General features: G+C 42.5%; 1 protein-coding gene across 4 annotated transcripts in view; it reads right to left on the bottom strand.

Annotated features, from left to right (window-relative positions):
* Nucleotides 1-14,504, bottom strand: part of LOC106578659 (dnaJ homolog subfamily C member 13) — a 70,172-nt gene extending 55,668 nt beyond the window's left edge. For 2 of the 4 annotated variants that reach the window (XM_082965699.1, XM_082965702.1), the window contains exons 1-2: nucleotides 13,946-14,504; nucleotides 8,508-8,588 (exon numbers count right to left, since the gene is read on the bottom strand). In XM_082965699.1, coding sequence (XP_082821825.1) covers nucleotides 8,508-8,575 — 68 coding nt within the window. In that variant the 5' untranslated portion in view covers nucleotides 8,576-8,588; nucleotides 13,946-14,504. Of the gene's footprint in view, nucleotides 1-8,507; nucleotides 8,589-13,563; nucleotides 13,787-13,945 lie in introns of those variants that run through there. The other 2 variants (XM_082965701.1, XM_082965700.1) reach the window with 2 other exon arrangements.
* Nucleotides 14,505-16,547: the final 2,043 nt, after the last annotated feature.

Consider the following 16,547-nt stretch of genomic DNA (forward strand, 5'->3'; position numbering starts at 1 on the left):
TACCAGGATTGTTGGATGCTGGCTTTAACATTTGGCTTGATAAGGGCATAGGCAGACAAAATTATTTATTCGCTTTAGATTTTATTGTCATTTGAGAAGAAGATGGTTGAGAAATATCAACTCCCAAAGCAGGACTTTCTGCGTTCGACAAATAAGACATTTTGAAGAGCACATCCTTGATTGGCAACCCTGATGTACAGTTGAAGTCGGAGATTTACATACACCTTAGCCAAATACATTTAAACTCAGTTTTTCACAATTCCTGACATTTAATCCTAGCAAATTCACTGTCTTAGGTCAGTTAGGATCACCACTTTATTTTAAGAATGTGATATGTCTGAATAATAGTAGAGAGAATTATTTATTTCAGCTTTGATTTCATCACACTCCCAGTGGGTCAGAAGTTAACCTGTTGGGGCTAGGGGGCAGTATTTGCACGGCCGGGTAAAAAAACGTACCCGATTTAATCTGGTTACTACTCCTGCCCAGAAACTAGAATATGCATATAATTAGTACATTTGGATAGAAAACACTCTAAAGTTTCTAAAACTGTTTGAATGTTGTCTGTGAGTATAACAGAACTCATATGGCAGGCCAAAACCTGAGAAGATTCCATGCAGGAAGTGCCCTGTCTGACAATTTGTTGTCCTCCTAGGTTATCTCTATCAAAAATACAGCAGCTCTGCTGTAACGTGACATTTTCTAAGGCTTCCATTGGCTCTCAGAAGGCGCCAGAAAGTGGAATGAGAGCTCTGCAGTCTCTGTGCTAAGTACAGCAGCTCTGTTTCTTACTGGCCTGCCTGGGGACAGTGACACTGGAGATGCGCGTTCATGTGAATTCTCCATTTTGGTCTTTCAGTCTTTGAACGAATACAACGTCGCCCGGTTGGAATATTATCGCCATTTTACGAGAAAAATCGCATAAAAATTGATTTTAAACAGCGTTTGACATGCTTCGAAATACGGTAATGGAATATTTGTACATTTTTTGTCACAAAATGCGCCTGCGCGTCACCCTTCGGATAGTTACCCGAATGCATGAACAAAACGGAGCTATTTCAATATAACTATGGATTATTTCGAACCAAAACAACATTTGTTGTTGAAGTAGAAGTCCTGGGAGTGAATTCTGACGAAGAACAGCAAAGGTAATCCAATTTTTCTTATAGTAAATCTGAGTTTGGTTAGGGCCAAACTTGGTGGGCGTCAAATTAGCTAGCCGTGATATCTACTCAGAATATTGCAAAATGTGCTTTCACCGAAAAGCTATTTTAAAATCTGACACCGCGATTGCATAAAGGAGTTCTGTATCTATAATTCTTAAAATAATTGTTATGTATTTTGTGAACGTTTATCTTGAGTAATTTAGTAAATTCACCGGAAGTTTGCGGTGGGTATGCTAGTTCTGAACATCACATGCTAATGTAAAAAGCTGGTTTTTGATATAAATATGAACAAAACATGCATGTATTGTATAACGTTCGAGGAGTGTCATCTGATTAAGATCAAAGGTTAGTGCTGCATTTAGCTGGGGTTTTGGTTTTTGTGACATATATGCATGCTTTGAAAATGGCTGTGTGATTATTTTTGGCAGGGTACTCTCCTGACAATCTAATGTTTTGCTTTCGCTGTAAAGCCTTTTTGAAATCGGACAGTGTGGTTAGATTAACGAGAGTCTTATTTTTAAAATGGTGTAAAATAGTCATATGTTTGAGAAATTGAAGTTATAGCATTTATGAGGTATTTGTATTTCGTGCGACACGATTCCACAAGCGTCCCACCTTGCCCAGGGAGGTTAACATACACTCAATTAGTATTTGATAGCAATGCCTTTAAATTGTTTACCTTGGGTCAAACGTTTCAGGTAGCCTTCCACAAGCTTCCCACAATAAGTTGGGTGAATTTTAGCCCATTCCTCCTGACAGAGCTGGTGTAACTGAGTCAGGTTTGTAGGCCTCCTTGCTCACACACACTTTTTCAGTTCTGTCCAGAAATGTTCTATAGGATTGGGGTCAGGGCTTTGTGATGGCCACTCCAATACCTTGACTTTGTTGTCCTTAAGCCATTTTGCCACAACTTTGGAAGTTTGCTTGGGGTCATTGTCCATTTGGAAGACCCATTTGCGACCAAGCTTTAACTTCCTGACTGATGTCTTGCGATGTTGCTTCAAGATATCCACATAATTTCCTTTCTCATGATGCCATCTATTTTGTGAAGTGCACCAGTCCCTCCTGCAGCAAAGCACCCCCACAACATGATGCTGCCACCCCCATGCTTCACGGTTGGGATGGTGTTCTTTGGCTTACAAGCCTCCCCCTTTTTCCTCCAAACATAAGATGGTCATTAGGGCCAAGCGGTTCTATTTTTGTTTCATCAGACCAGAGGCCATTTCTCCAAAAAGTAAGATTTTTGTCCCCATGTGCAGTTGCTAACCGTAGTCTGGCTTTTTTAATGGAGATTTTAGAGCAGTGGCTTCTTCCTTGCTGAGCGGCCTTTCAGGTTATGTCGATATAGGACTCATTTTACTTACTTTTATACCTGTTTCCCACCAGCATCTTCACAAGGTCCTTTGCTGTTGTTCTGGGATTGATTTGCACTTTTCGCACCAAAGTGCGTTCATCTCTAGGAGACAGAATGCGTCTCCTTCCTGAGCGGTATGACGGCTGCGTGGTCCCATGGTGTTTATACTTGCGTACTATTGTTTGTACAGATGAACGTAGTACCTTCAGGCGTTTGGAAATTGCTCCCAAGTATGAACCAGACTTGTGGAGGTCTACAATTGTTTTTCTGAAGTCTTGGCTGATTTCTATTGATTTTCCTATGATGTCAAGCAAAGAGGCACTGAGTTTGATGGTAGGCCTTGAAATACATCCACAGGGTACACCTCCAATTGACTCAAATGATGTCAATTAGCCTATCAGAAGCTTCTAAAGCCATGACATCATTTTCTGGAATTTTCCAAGCTGTTTAAAAAGGCACAGTCAACTTAGTGTATGTAAACAATTAACCAGCATGGCTACCACAGCATTCTGCAGCGACACGCCATCCCATCTGGTTTGGGCTTAGTGGGACTATCATTTGTTTTTCAACAGGACAATGACCCAACGCACCACCAGGCTGTGTAATCAGCCAACAAGTGCTCAGCATATGTGGGAACTCCTTCAAGACTGTTGGAAAATCATTCCAGGTGAAGCTGGTTGAGAGAATGCCAAGAGTGTGCAAAGCTGTCTTCAAGGCAAAGGGTGGCTATGTGAAGAATCTCAAATATAAACACGTTTGGTTACTACATGATTCCATGTGTGTTATTTCATAGTTTTGATGTCTTCACTATTATTCTACAATGTACAAAATAGTAAAAATAAAGAAAAGCCCTTGAATGAGTAGGTGTTCGGAAACTTTTGACTGGTAGTGGGGTGGAGCTGAGAACGCCGCAAGGGACCTTGTTTCGGCCATATGCTCCACAGGGAGCGAAGAGGAGAAACATTAGGTAATAAACCAAACCCTTCTTTCTTGGCCTCCCAGTCAAAGCCCTAGCCTGACTCAATGACTTTCCACTCCAAACACATCACCACAGGTCCCTGCAGGACACATCACGAGGCATTAGCAGGAAGCAGCCCTCAACCCTCCCCTTCCTGTGGCCATAGCTAATCTGCTCTTTAGCACTGCTGCTATAGTTACCTCAGTCAATGGCTGCCATAATAGGACAAAGCCATTTAGGAAGCACGTATCAGTAATGTGATCCTGTTGTCTAATGCCCAATGCCTCAGGTATCACTTCTATTGAAGCCTACCAGAGAAACAGGAAGGGACCAGTTTGTTTAGTAACATTTGTTTGCCCTTTCTAAGGTATAGAAGAAGCCATTGATTCATGAACTCATGGCTACCATTCAGCTGTATTTATGAACCTTATCTTGGAGCTAGGGCTGGGCGGTATAATGTATTTTCCTATATACCGGTTTTGATGCTTTACATTTTATAACGTTATGTTGGTTAAATGTAATACACCACTTCGGTTTTTATTGTTTATTCCATTTGCTACTTGTCATCTCTCTCCCTCTACTCCTGCATGCGCTTCCCACACCAAGCCTTACCCCCTATCACTCAAGCACTTGCCGTGCCGTTCACCAGTCTGCATGGTCAGATGCAACAAGCTGGTGACAACAATGCTGATTTTTTACTGTGCTTCTTAATATAAATCCACAAGCGTTCTATAATTACACTATTAGCTTGTGCATCTTACCATCTGCAAACAGACAGTCTATATATACTGCTCAAAAAAATAAAGGGAACACTTAAACAACACAATGTAACTCCAAGTCAATCACACTTCTGTGAAATCAAACTGTCCACTTAGGAAGCAACAGTGATTGACAATAAATTTCACATGTTGTTGTGCAAATGGAATAGACAACAGGTGGAAATTATAGGCAATAAGCAAGACACCCCCAATAAAAGAGTGGTTTTGCAAGTGGAGACCACTTCTCAGTTCCTATGCTTCCTGGCTGATGTTTTGGTCACTTTTGAATGCTGGCGGTGCTTTCACTCTAGTGGTAGCATGAGACGGAGTCGACAACCCACACAAGTGGCTCAGGTAGTGCAGCTCATCCAGGATGGCACATCAATGCGAGCTGTGGCAAGAAGGTTTGCTGTATCTGTCAGCGTAGTGTCCAGAGCATGGAGGCGCTACCAGGAGACAGGCCAGTACATCAGGAGACGTGGAAGAGGCCGTAGGAGGGCAACAACCCAGCAGCAGGACCGCTACCTCCGCCTTTGTGCAAGGAGGAGCAGGAGAAGCACTGCCAGAGACCTGCAAAATGACCTCCAGCAGGCCACAAATGTGCATGTGTCTGCTCAAACGGTCAGAAACAGACTCCATGAGGGTGGTATGAGGGCTCGACGTCCACAGGTGGGGGTTGTGCTTACAGCCCAACACCGTGCAGGACATTTGGCATTTGCCAGAGAACACCAAGATTGTCAAATTCGCCACGGCACGTGACAGACGTGACAGAGTCTGGAGACGCCGTGGAGAACGTTCTTCTGCCTGCAACATCCTCCAGCATGACCGGTTTGGCGGTGGGTCAGTCATGGTGTGGGGTGGCATTTCTTTGGGGTGCCGCACAGCCCTCCATGTGCTCGCCAGTGGTAGCCTGACTGTCATTAGGTACCGAGATGAGATCCTCAGACCCCTTGCGAGACCATATGCTGGTGCGGTTGGCCCTGGGTTCCTCCTAATGCAAGACAATGCTAGACCTCATGTGGCTGGAGTGTGTCAGCAGTTCCTGCAAGAGGAAGGCATTGATGCTATGGACTGGCCCGCCCGTTCCCCAGACCTGAATCCAATTGAGCACATCTGGGACATCATGTCTCGCTCCATCCACCAACGCCACGTTGCACCACAGACTGTCCAGGAGTTGGCGGATGCTTTAGTCCAGGTCTGGGAGGAGATCCCTCAGGAGACCATCCGCCACCTCATCAGGAGCATGCCCAGGCGTTGTAGGGAGTTCATACAGGCACGTGGAGGCCACACACACTACTGAGCCTCATTTTGACTTGTTTTAAGGACATTACATCAAAGTTGGATCAGCCTGCAGTGTGGTTTTCCACTTTAATTTTGAGTGTGACTCCAAATCCAGACCTCCATGGGTTGATAAATTGGATTTCCCTTGATTATTTTTGTGTGATTTTGTTGTCAGCACATTCAACTATGTAAAGAAAAAAGTATTTAATAAGATTATTTCTTTCATTCAGATCTAGGATGTGTTGTTTAAGTGTTCCCTTTATTTTTTTGAGCAGTGTATTTTGTTTGTGGAAGTACATCTTCTAAATCAGAGTAATAGGCGAAGCATGAATGTTAGCTAGTGCTAATTACCTATACTGAACAAAAATATAAAACGCAACAATTTCAACTAGTTTACCGAGTTTCAGTTCATATAAGAAATCAGTCAATTAAAATAAATTAATTAGGCCCTAATCTATGGATTTCACATGACTGGGCAGGGACACGGCCATGTGGGCAGGGGCACGGCCATGTGGGCAGGGGCACGGCCATGTGGGCAGGGGCACGGCCATGTGGGCCTGGGCATAGGCCCGGGCATAGGCCCACCCACTTGGGAGCCAGGACCAGCCAATGAGAATGAGTTTTCCCCCAAAAAACTGCTTTATTACAGACAGAAATACACCTCAGTTTCATCAGCTGTCCGGGTGGCTGGTCTCAGATGATCCCGCAGGTGAAGAAGCCAGATGTAGAGGTCCTGGGCTGGCATGGTTACACATGGTCTTCAGTTTGGACGTACTGCCAAATTCTCTAAAACGATGTTGGAGGAGTCTTATGGTAGAGAAATGAACATTCAATTATCTGGCAACTGCTCTGGTGGACATTCCTGTAGTCATCATGCCAATTGCACGCTACCTCAAAACTTGAGACATCTGTGGCATTGTGTTGTGTGACAAAACTGCACATTTTAGTGGCCTTTATTGTCCACAGCACAAGGTGCACCTGTGTAATAATCATGCTGTTTAATCAGCTTCTTGATATGCCACATCTGTCAGGTGGATAGATTATCTTGGCAAAGGAGAAATGCGCACTAACAGGGATGTTAGCTAAATGTGCACAACATTTGAGAGAAATAAGCATTTTGTGCTTATGGAACATTTCTGGGATCTTTTATTTCAGCTCATGAAACATGGGACCAACACTTTATATGTTGCATTTATATTTTTGTTCAGTATACATGAAGAAAAACATGTCATTTTAACATCTAATTAGGCTAATTAGGATCCCCTGGGAAACACTGACCAACACTGCTTCCTACCCTGTCACAATAATCCCTCCCTGGCTTTTTCATTCATTGTCATGTCAAACAAAAATGTATTTAAAGACAGTGCTGCCCACTAGATTCCACTATAGAATTAGAATAATCCATGATTCCAACAGTTGACCGATTAATTAGGCCTAGATTCTTTGCCCACACCATGCAGACCTACACGGCAGTGTGAAAATTATAACAAATGCGTGAAGGAAATGCAGAAATTGACAAAAATGCTGAATTTTTTAAGGGGGTTAGATTGACTGTTTTATGCTGTTCAGAATGGAGAAAGCCCCATTGAAATCACATAATTAATTTGTTGCCACCCTAGGGTCATGCACTACTCAAAGCATATTTAGAACTTTTATTATTCAAAAACAAAATATTGTTAAAAAAAAAATTGGAAAATATTGTGATATGATATTTTGGTCATATCGTCCAGCCCTACTTAGAGTTAAAAATGTGATGTCATAGATGACGAGTAATCCGTCTAAACCGCACTATATAGGTATTGTGATTTCAGTGACATGTATCCGGATAGCAAGAATCTGACAGTAGTGATTTACTTACACCTTGTCCCCCCCATTGAAGATAAGGAAACGCAAACACAATGGAAGAACCGAGTCAGGGATTTCAGTGCTTTCACTTTGCTCTGGTGTTGACATCAGTGTGTCTGTTCTGCTGTTGCCTGATAGCTTGGCCTACAACTAGCCTCAGTGTGGAATGGTAGAGTGTACCTGGCTTGACCTGAACATGTAGACCTAGGCTATCTTTCACAGCATGATAATGCCATTCACAGAGCAGATATGCATATATACTGAACAGAAATATAAACACAACATGTAAAGTGTTGGTCCCATGTTTCATGAGGTGAATTAAAAACATTTGAAATGTTTGTACCAGGCAGATGGCAGACAGTGTGTATGGCGTCGTGTGGGCGATTGGTTTTCTGATGTCAACGTTGTGAACAGAATGTCCCATGGTGGCGTTGGGGTTATGGTATAGGGAGGCATAAGCTATGGACAACGAACACGATTGCATTTTATCAATTTGAATGCAGAGATACCGTGATGAGATCCTGAGGCCCATTGTCATGCCATTAATCCGCCGCCATCACATGTTTCAGCATGATAATACATGGCCCCATGTCGCAAGGATGTGTACACAGTTCATGGAAGCTGAAAATGTCCCAGTTCTTCCATGGCCTGCATACTCAGACATGTCACCCATTGAGCATTTTTGAGATTCTGGATCGACAGCATGCTCCAGTTCCTACCAATATCCAGCCACTTCGCACAGCCATTGAAGAGGAGTCGGACAACATTCCACAGGCCACAATCAACAGCCTGATCAAATCTATGTGAAAGAAATGAGGGAAATGGTGGTCACACCAGATACTGACTGGTTTTCTGATCCACGCCCATTCATTTTTAAGGTATCTGTGACCAACATATCTGTATTCTCAGTCATGTGAAATCCATAGATTAGGGCCTAATGAATTTTTGCAATTGAAACATTTTTGAAATTGTTGCATGTTGCATTTATAGTTGTGGTGCTAGACTAGTGCAGTAGTAGTTACAGCACATGGAGTAAGTACCTAACTCAGCCTAGCAGACCAGCTCCAAGGACAGAGAAAACTGTCATTCAACCAATTAAATACTATCATGGAAAGGAACGTTAGAATATGAGGTGCGCCTCTTACTTTCCCCTCCAGGAGTGTTTGGTGGTGTAGAAACAGGCCAAGTCTTTGTTGTCTTTGATGACATTCATCTTCTGGCAAGACCTGCAATAGAGGAGAACAAGGTCAAGGGAGACAGACACAAAGGGATGATGAAATAGGCTTTTTACAATCTTGCTTTAGTGTCACTTCAATGACTACATAGAGGTCAGAGCAGTGGCAATGGATGCCAGGCAACGTTAATTTAAGCAAATGGCAGAAAGCCTAGACTGGCCTACGGTCTGCAAATTCAATTACGCGTGAAGATCACAGGTCAGTGGGAGGGAGGGATTCCCGTCCTATTGCTATCTAAAGTAGTCATGCGAGTTGGGAGTGGAGAAGAGTACGCTGGATAACCAAAAGCTAGTTCCATTGAGAAGAAGTTACACAGGACCCACTCTGACCTTAAAGAAATGAATGCACATTATGTCACACACGGTCCAAAAATACTGCCCCACACAATTCACACTGTTGGATCATATTCTACACCTCACATCGAAATCCTTTTTGACACTCCCTGTGCTAGCTGGGAGAGTCCTGTGACCGTTGCGTCACAGCAACAAACAAAAAGCAGCCTTTGAGCCAATCAGATCAGCATACAAACAGAATGTGTTGGTCATCTTCACAAAACAATGAAGCCTGACACCATGACCAGAATGGCCACGTTGCATGTGTACATTTATTTTGCAACGCTCGTGCATGCATGTTATTCTATAATTTCATCCTAACTGCTCGTGCACGTCAACGGACTTCTGCGTAGTCAGGCTCTAAAAAATAACTTGGTTCTATTTGAGACGCTTGATGCGCTGAAAGTGCCACCTCTCCCATCTCCCAATTGGTTTCCTCAAGCATACTAACCCACGTGGGTGATTGAAAGATGAGCGAGGAGAGATTAATCAAAGAAAACTAACTAGGTTTCCCATGTTATCGGTGGATTAATTGTTGGAGTGGAGAACACACGATTTTGTATGACTCAAAATGGGTGACAATTCTACAAAGATCCAGCTAAAAAGATATACTTCAGTACATATTACGCCTTCCCTGTGGCTCAGTTGGTAGAGCATGGTGTTTGCAACGCCAGCATGGTGTGTGTGCAAAGCCAGGGTTGTGGGTTCGATTCCCACGGGGGGCCAGTACAACAAAAAAAAATGCATGAAATGAAAATTAAATGTATGAAATGTATGTATTCACTACTGTAAGTCGCTCTGGATAAGAACGTCTGCTAAATGACTAAAATGTAAATGAAAAATGTACTTGTGTTGAGAATACTAGACCTATGTGGATTGTAACTAAGCCATCATGCGCACACCACCGAAATCACAGAAAGTCACTACATAAAAACCAGCAACTTGTAGTAACTAGCAGACAGACAGAAACAAACAGTACAGTGAGACAGTAGCAGTAGACTAGTAGTAAATTGTGCCCAGAGAGCAGTAGTAACCTCTCTCTCTTGAATGCTGTCAGTGTTACAGCTAACCCACGTGGGTGATTGAATTCAGTGTTAAATTTTAGTCATTTAGCAGACGCTCTTATTCAGAGCGACTTACAACCTGTGTCAGCCCTCTGCCCAGATCATCCTGGAAATAAATGACTGCTCTTTTCCTTCCTCTCCATGTCATCCTGCAGCAAGGAGCAGCGAAATAAGTCCAGTTTGACCCCAAGAGAAAAGTTGAACCCTTCTTCAATGGTAATATTAAATCACAGAGAAGTGTATCATACAAAGTTCCAAGGCAACGTATATGATGGGTGCTCTTCACTCTGAATCACCACTAACACATACTGTAACAAATCAGACAGGAGCTAGCTGACTAATCCTGATGTCAGCCATCAATCTTCTTCTGAAAGAGAACCAGAGTTAAAACCATCTAAGCTTATAGGAACATTTCTGAATCTGAGCACATCATTTTTTTTATGCATCAAACCCTTCCCCCTAATGAATTTAATCAAGTGCACACAGGTGGAATTTAACAATAGGGACCGACGTTTGCAATGGGCTTTGAGGTTACCACATGCTCTGCACTCCTCTCAAAGGCCATGCAGTTTAATTCTGTAACCGTGATGAGGGGTATAAAAAGCCAGCCCAGATTCCTGGATGTGGTCACGTGATGGCCCTTCCCAGCTTTTCCTGTGGATTAAGCTTGGGCAATATACCATTTACACCATATACCCTCACGGGGGCTGCGGGCTACGCCACTGCTTAGAACTATAAGAAATCTAAGGTGTGTCAAATAAATGATATCCAGCTCAGGGCTCCGTCTATGAATTTGGTTTACTAACTTACTAGCTAAGTGGCTAGATGTCAAGATCAAGCTTCATGGTTACAGCAGACATTCAATCCCCTCCTAGAGAAAGAGCAATTATATGTCAAATGTATGTGGACACCTGCTCATCGAACATCTCATTCCAAAATCATGGCCATTAATATGGAGTTGGTCCCCCATTTGCTGCAATAACAGCCTCCCCTCTTCTGAGAAGGCTTTCCACTAGATGTTGGAGCATTGCTGCGGGGACTTGCTTCCATTCAGCCAGAAGAGCATTGGTGAAGTTAGGCACTGATGTTGGGCGATTAGGCCTGGCTCGTAGTCGGCGTTCCCATTCATCCCAAACCATTTCTGTATGGACCTCCCTTTGAGCACGGGAACATTGTCATGCTGAAACAGGATAGGTCCTTCCCCAAACTGTTGCCACAAATTTGGAAGCACAGTATCGTCTAGAATGTCATTGTATGCTGTAGCGTTAAGATTTCCCTTCACTGGAACTAAGGGGCCTAGCCCAAACCATGAAAAACAGCCCCAGACCATTATTCCTCCTGCACCAAACTTTACAGTTGGCACTATGCATTGGGGCAGGTACCGTTCTACTGGAATCCACCAAACCCAGATTTGTCCGTCAGACTGCCAGATGGTGAAGCGTGATTCATCACTCCAGAGAACGCATTTCCACTGATCCAGAGTCCAATGGCAGCGAGCTTTACACCACTCAAGCCGACGCTTGGCATTGCACATGGGTATCTTAGGCTTGTGTGCGGCTGCTCTGCCATAGAAACCTATTTCATTAAGCTAAACAGTTCTTATGCTGACGTTGCTTCCCGAGGGAGTTTGGAACTCGGTAGTAAGTGTTGCAACCAAGGACAGACAATTTTTTACACGCTACGCGCTTCAGCACTTCCCAGTCCCATTCTGTGAGTTTGTGTGGCCTACCACTTCGTGGCTGAGCCAATGTTGCTCCTAGACATTAACACTTCAGAATAACAAACACTTACAGTTGACCGGGGCAGCTCTAGCAGGGCAGAAATGTAATAAACTGACTTATTGGCAAGGTGGCATCCTATGACGGTGCCAGGTTGAAAGTCCCAAGCTCTTCAGTAAGGCCATTCTACTGCCGATGTTTGTCTATGGAGATTGCATGGCTGTGTGCTCGATTTTATACACCTGTCAGCAACGGTGTGGCTGAAATAGCCGAATCCACTCATTTGAAGGGGTGTTCACATACTTGTGTGATAGATAGATATAGCGTCCCTTGTGGGCACATTCGGTAATACCATATTTTTCTGGATCAAAAAGGGGCTTTGGTGGTGGGTGTCGCAATGAATATATTTTCTACATACTTTATATCTGATGAGTCGTTTATGTTTACACTGAAAGCATTTTTTTCCATCCCAAAATAAAATAGTATTTCAATTTGCCAAGGGAGGATACAAACAAAATCAACAAGGCAGAGCAGCAAATGGATCGTATGCGGCCTCATACGACCTGTGAGGCAGTGTATGGTTTTTCCAAGCAGTGAGTGCCCAGTGCTGACTCCGCAGAGCCTCTCTGAATGCTGGGTGACTGTTTAACCTGCCTTCATGTGACATTTGAATGTGCAATAACACAAAATTATTGGAGTTCTGCACATGATTGAATGATAAATGCAAATGCTGCAGATATAACAAATGATGTAACAGTTATGGGAATAACGAGTCAAATCTTACAACCTTGAATTGTTTTTGTCTGAAAGGAACACAGTCAGCAAGCCAGGACCCTGGTGTAACAAACTTCTCCCAATGTATTGATCATCACTTGCTAGATTTGTCTTACAGAGCTTCCCTGGATGGCACATGAAACGGTTTGAAACAAAACTTGAACTTTGGGGAAATTCTGAGATAAGCCCAGATCATCAAAGGGGAAAATGCATGCATATAAATAACTGATGATAGCTAACATAACACTGTTACCGAGGAAGAAACACCTGGCTTTACACACTTGAGGTTTGAGAACTATGTGCCTCAACATTTCCACTGGGGTTCTTTCAATATTATCATTTGGGAATGATGCTGCAACTGTTAACTTTAGGGAAAAGGGTATTGTGATCCTTGTTCACCACAGTTGCATAGCATCCATGCAATCAATGACTAGGCCTAATGGATCTCAGCCTTTGTTGTGGATATAGGCTTGTGTGTCTGATTTACTGAAAATGGTGCTAGTGAGAATCAAGACACGGCTACCTTTAAAAGGTTACTTTCATCTTGGATAACGGGTGGATGTAGCTAACCTTATTTTGGTCTACAACAAATTTGATATTGACAGATATTGTTCCCCACATTAATTGTTGCCACTAACTTACTAGGACGCAAAATCACCTACACATAACGTTACTGATAACGCAGTAGCAAAATAATGTAGTAGTTAGAAGTACAAAAAAACAATGCATATGACAGCCACAACCAAGTGAGGTCAGCCTGACAATGTAGATGCTGCTATCAAATTCAATGTTTGATTACTAAATGTATTTCATAGTACATATCACACAGGTCATGACCAAAACAAGGCTCAACAAACACCTTGCTAGACGTATGTGAGTTTCCTCAACTCTACGATATAACGTTACATCTCGATGGAAGATATCCAAATTACATGGATCCAAGTTAAACTAACGTAGAGCTATGCTAGACGTTGACACAACTAACTTCCGTTAGAAAAACTAGTTAGATGCTTTCGTAGACACAATGAAAGATAATGTATATATGGGTGTCAAATTTGAAAAATAACTGCAGACTCACTTTAACCACACCCCGTATGCCAGCCGCGGTGTATTTGTCTTTGGTAACGTTAGCAAGCTAAAGGCTAGTAGGGCCACATTCAAGTGTAGCTCGAGCTGGCCAAGTTTGAAGGATACAGATTGAGACAAGACCGAGGAAAGACGGAAACCGAAATGGCCATTTCAGTGATGCAACTTGTAAATATCTCATGACAAGCGACGCCTACAACTGTCGCAGTGTTTGTATTTTATTTTTTATCAACACACACTTCAACTGGATGTGCTTTTCACCAGAGGGAAGCTAGCAAGCTGCATACAGTAGGTTAGCCATGCTAGCTAGCTTAGCAAGGGTACTGTGTAACTTAAATGGAGGAAAAGAGAGGTGCAGTCGCAGATTAATTTACCTGTATGTATGACCAGATTTGATTATTTTCCCGAACCTCAACCTCCGACCCTCCAAGATGCGTGGCTGTTGTGTTTCTGCTTTGCCAATCCGATGATGTTGCTGTTAAATTTCGCTCTCAATGCTTAGGATGCTGCCATATTCCTGATAAGCGCAAGCGCGAAACCTAGGTTTTGATTAATGTCAGAAGTGACTATTCGTAGCATGTTAGGAGGGCTTACTCAGCAGTTTAGGGCAATTAACGTTGCAGGTTAGGATAATTAGGTTATGGCTTGGAAAATAGTTAGGGTTATATGCACATTTTGACGTCACTTTACATCCCCGGCATCCCTTCCAGACATGACCCGAAACCTGTCTGTCATGAGTGTGTCAGCTGATTGGTTTGTCAGGAAGTAGCGCTTTCTAAGCGAAGTTGTCTATAAACCCAGATCTTGGATCAGCATCATACCAAAGAGTGTAATATCGCGTTCAAAATAATTGGGAACTCGGAAATCTCTGACTTCAGTGCGTTCTACGCCACTGGGAACTCGAAAAACGGTCGTCCAACTCGGAATTCCAAGTCTGAAACTCCGGCTTTCCGGTCTGAAGCTCACCAACGTCATGATTTGACGTCGTTTTTTTCCGAGTTCCCGTTTGTCTTGAAAGCACCATCTTTTTAGAGCTCCGACTTTCAGGCCTGAAGATCACTGACGTCATGATTTGACCTCATATTTTTGGGGAGTTCACAGTTGTCTTGAATGCACCATAAGCCTTGTGTTTTGAGAGCAATACATATACCGAACAAAAATATAAATGCAACATGCAACAATTTCAGAGAAATTAACATTAAATTATCTGGCAACAGCTCTGGTGGACATCCCTGCAGTCAGTATGCCAATTGCACACTCCCTCAAAACTTGAGACATCTGTGGCAAAGTGTTGTGTGATAAAGCTGCATATTTTAGAGTGGCCTTTTATTTTTCCCTGCACAAGGTGCACCTGTGTAATGATCATGCTGTTTAATCAGCTTTTTGATATGCCACACCTGTCAGGTGGATGAGTTATCTTGGCAAAGGAGAAATGCTCACTAACAGGGATGTAAACAAATTTGTGCACAAAATTTGAGATAAATAATTTTTTTGTGCATATGGAACATTTCTGGATATTTTATTTCAGCTCATGAAACATGGGACCAACACTTTACATGTTGCATTTATATTTTTGTTCACTGTATAACTGACCTTAAATCTGCAAATAAACAGTAAACCCAAAGAATTAGCAGAAGACGCCTTCCAAATTAAAAAGGTGCATCACTTTTCCTCTCTACCCGACCACCATATAATGTTATCTACAAATTACTTTTAATTAAATAATTTTAAACATACTCTACATTTTGGCACATTCACTCCCTGTCATGGTTTTCTCACAATTTCTGAGAATCAGTATAGTAATCACATGCAGACAGTGGTTTCATCTGTTATTTCTAAAGGGGAATAAAACACAGATAAGGCAAATACATGAAAAGAGACAGAATGGGACTGTATACTTTAATGCAAACCAAGTCAGCTTCATAATTGTTTTGCTTTTGTTGTTGTCCTCTGACAAAAAGAATCTGCAAACTTTGAACTGGTGCAAAATAAATGAAGTCTTTCCCACTACTGTTTTCATTCCTGAAACGGTAAAACGTATTTAATCAAGAGTGTTGTACCGCCCTCTATAGACAGCATCTTGACCCTACCGCTCAATGTAGTAACGGCAGGATCCACTACTCTATGTTGTCACAGGTAAAGGTCTAACACACATACAGGCTAGGATTGATGCCATCTATTTACAAATGAGTGCTATTTAAGATGCAATTGTATCTACCACCTGAAAAAGTAATACAGATATTAAATAAGTTGAACCCTCCATCACCTCCCTACTCTATTACAGTACTATTACAGTACACTCTGGTAGAGACCTAATTTGACTTACATATGGCGCAACAAATCTATGTCTAGATCACAAGAACGTCCTCCACAAATGTGCACTCCCAGAGCATAGATAAAGATGACAAAAACAGCTAAGTATCATGAAACAATAAAATGACATTTGTCTAGTTTTGACCTCAGTTTGTAGAACTCAGGTCAGTCACACTAACAGCCTTGTCAAACCAAATAGCTAGAGATAGCAAACCAAACATTTCTAGAATTGTGTCATGTGACAGACTCAGTGTAGTCAATCAAAGTACAGTTGGTCTGTAGTTCTCCAAATGAAGTTCTCTAACCAATACAACACAATTCAGCAGTGACCTGCCAGCCAGCTCCTCAAACCAAGACGATTGATTTTAGTGGCACCTGGGTCCCATACCATAAAGTGTGATAACTCACCGTGCTTGAATGTAGATGGGAAACATCTTGGCCTCTGTGACTGAGTGGCAAAGTGATGTTGAGAGTGGGACAGGGACACTGAGTGGTCACGTTATGAAGCATCTGATTCAGGGGCCTACCAGTAACCGTGCGCTGCCCATTAGCTAAATTGAATTATAGATAGACACAAGAGGAAAGGGGGGCATTTGGCTTCTATAGGATCCTGCAGAAACAAAATGTACATTGATAACTACAGGCTTCAGAGAAAAGAGGCAA

This window comes from Salmo salar, chromosome 19 (assembly GCF_965601325.2).
Source record: "Salmo salar chromosome 19, fSalSal1, whole genome shotgun sequence".
NCBI lineage: Eukaryota > Metazoa > Chordata > Actinopteri > Salmoniformes > Salmonidae > Salmo > Salmo salar.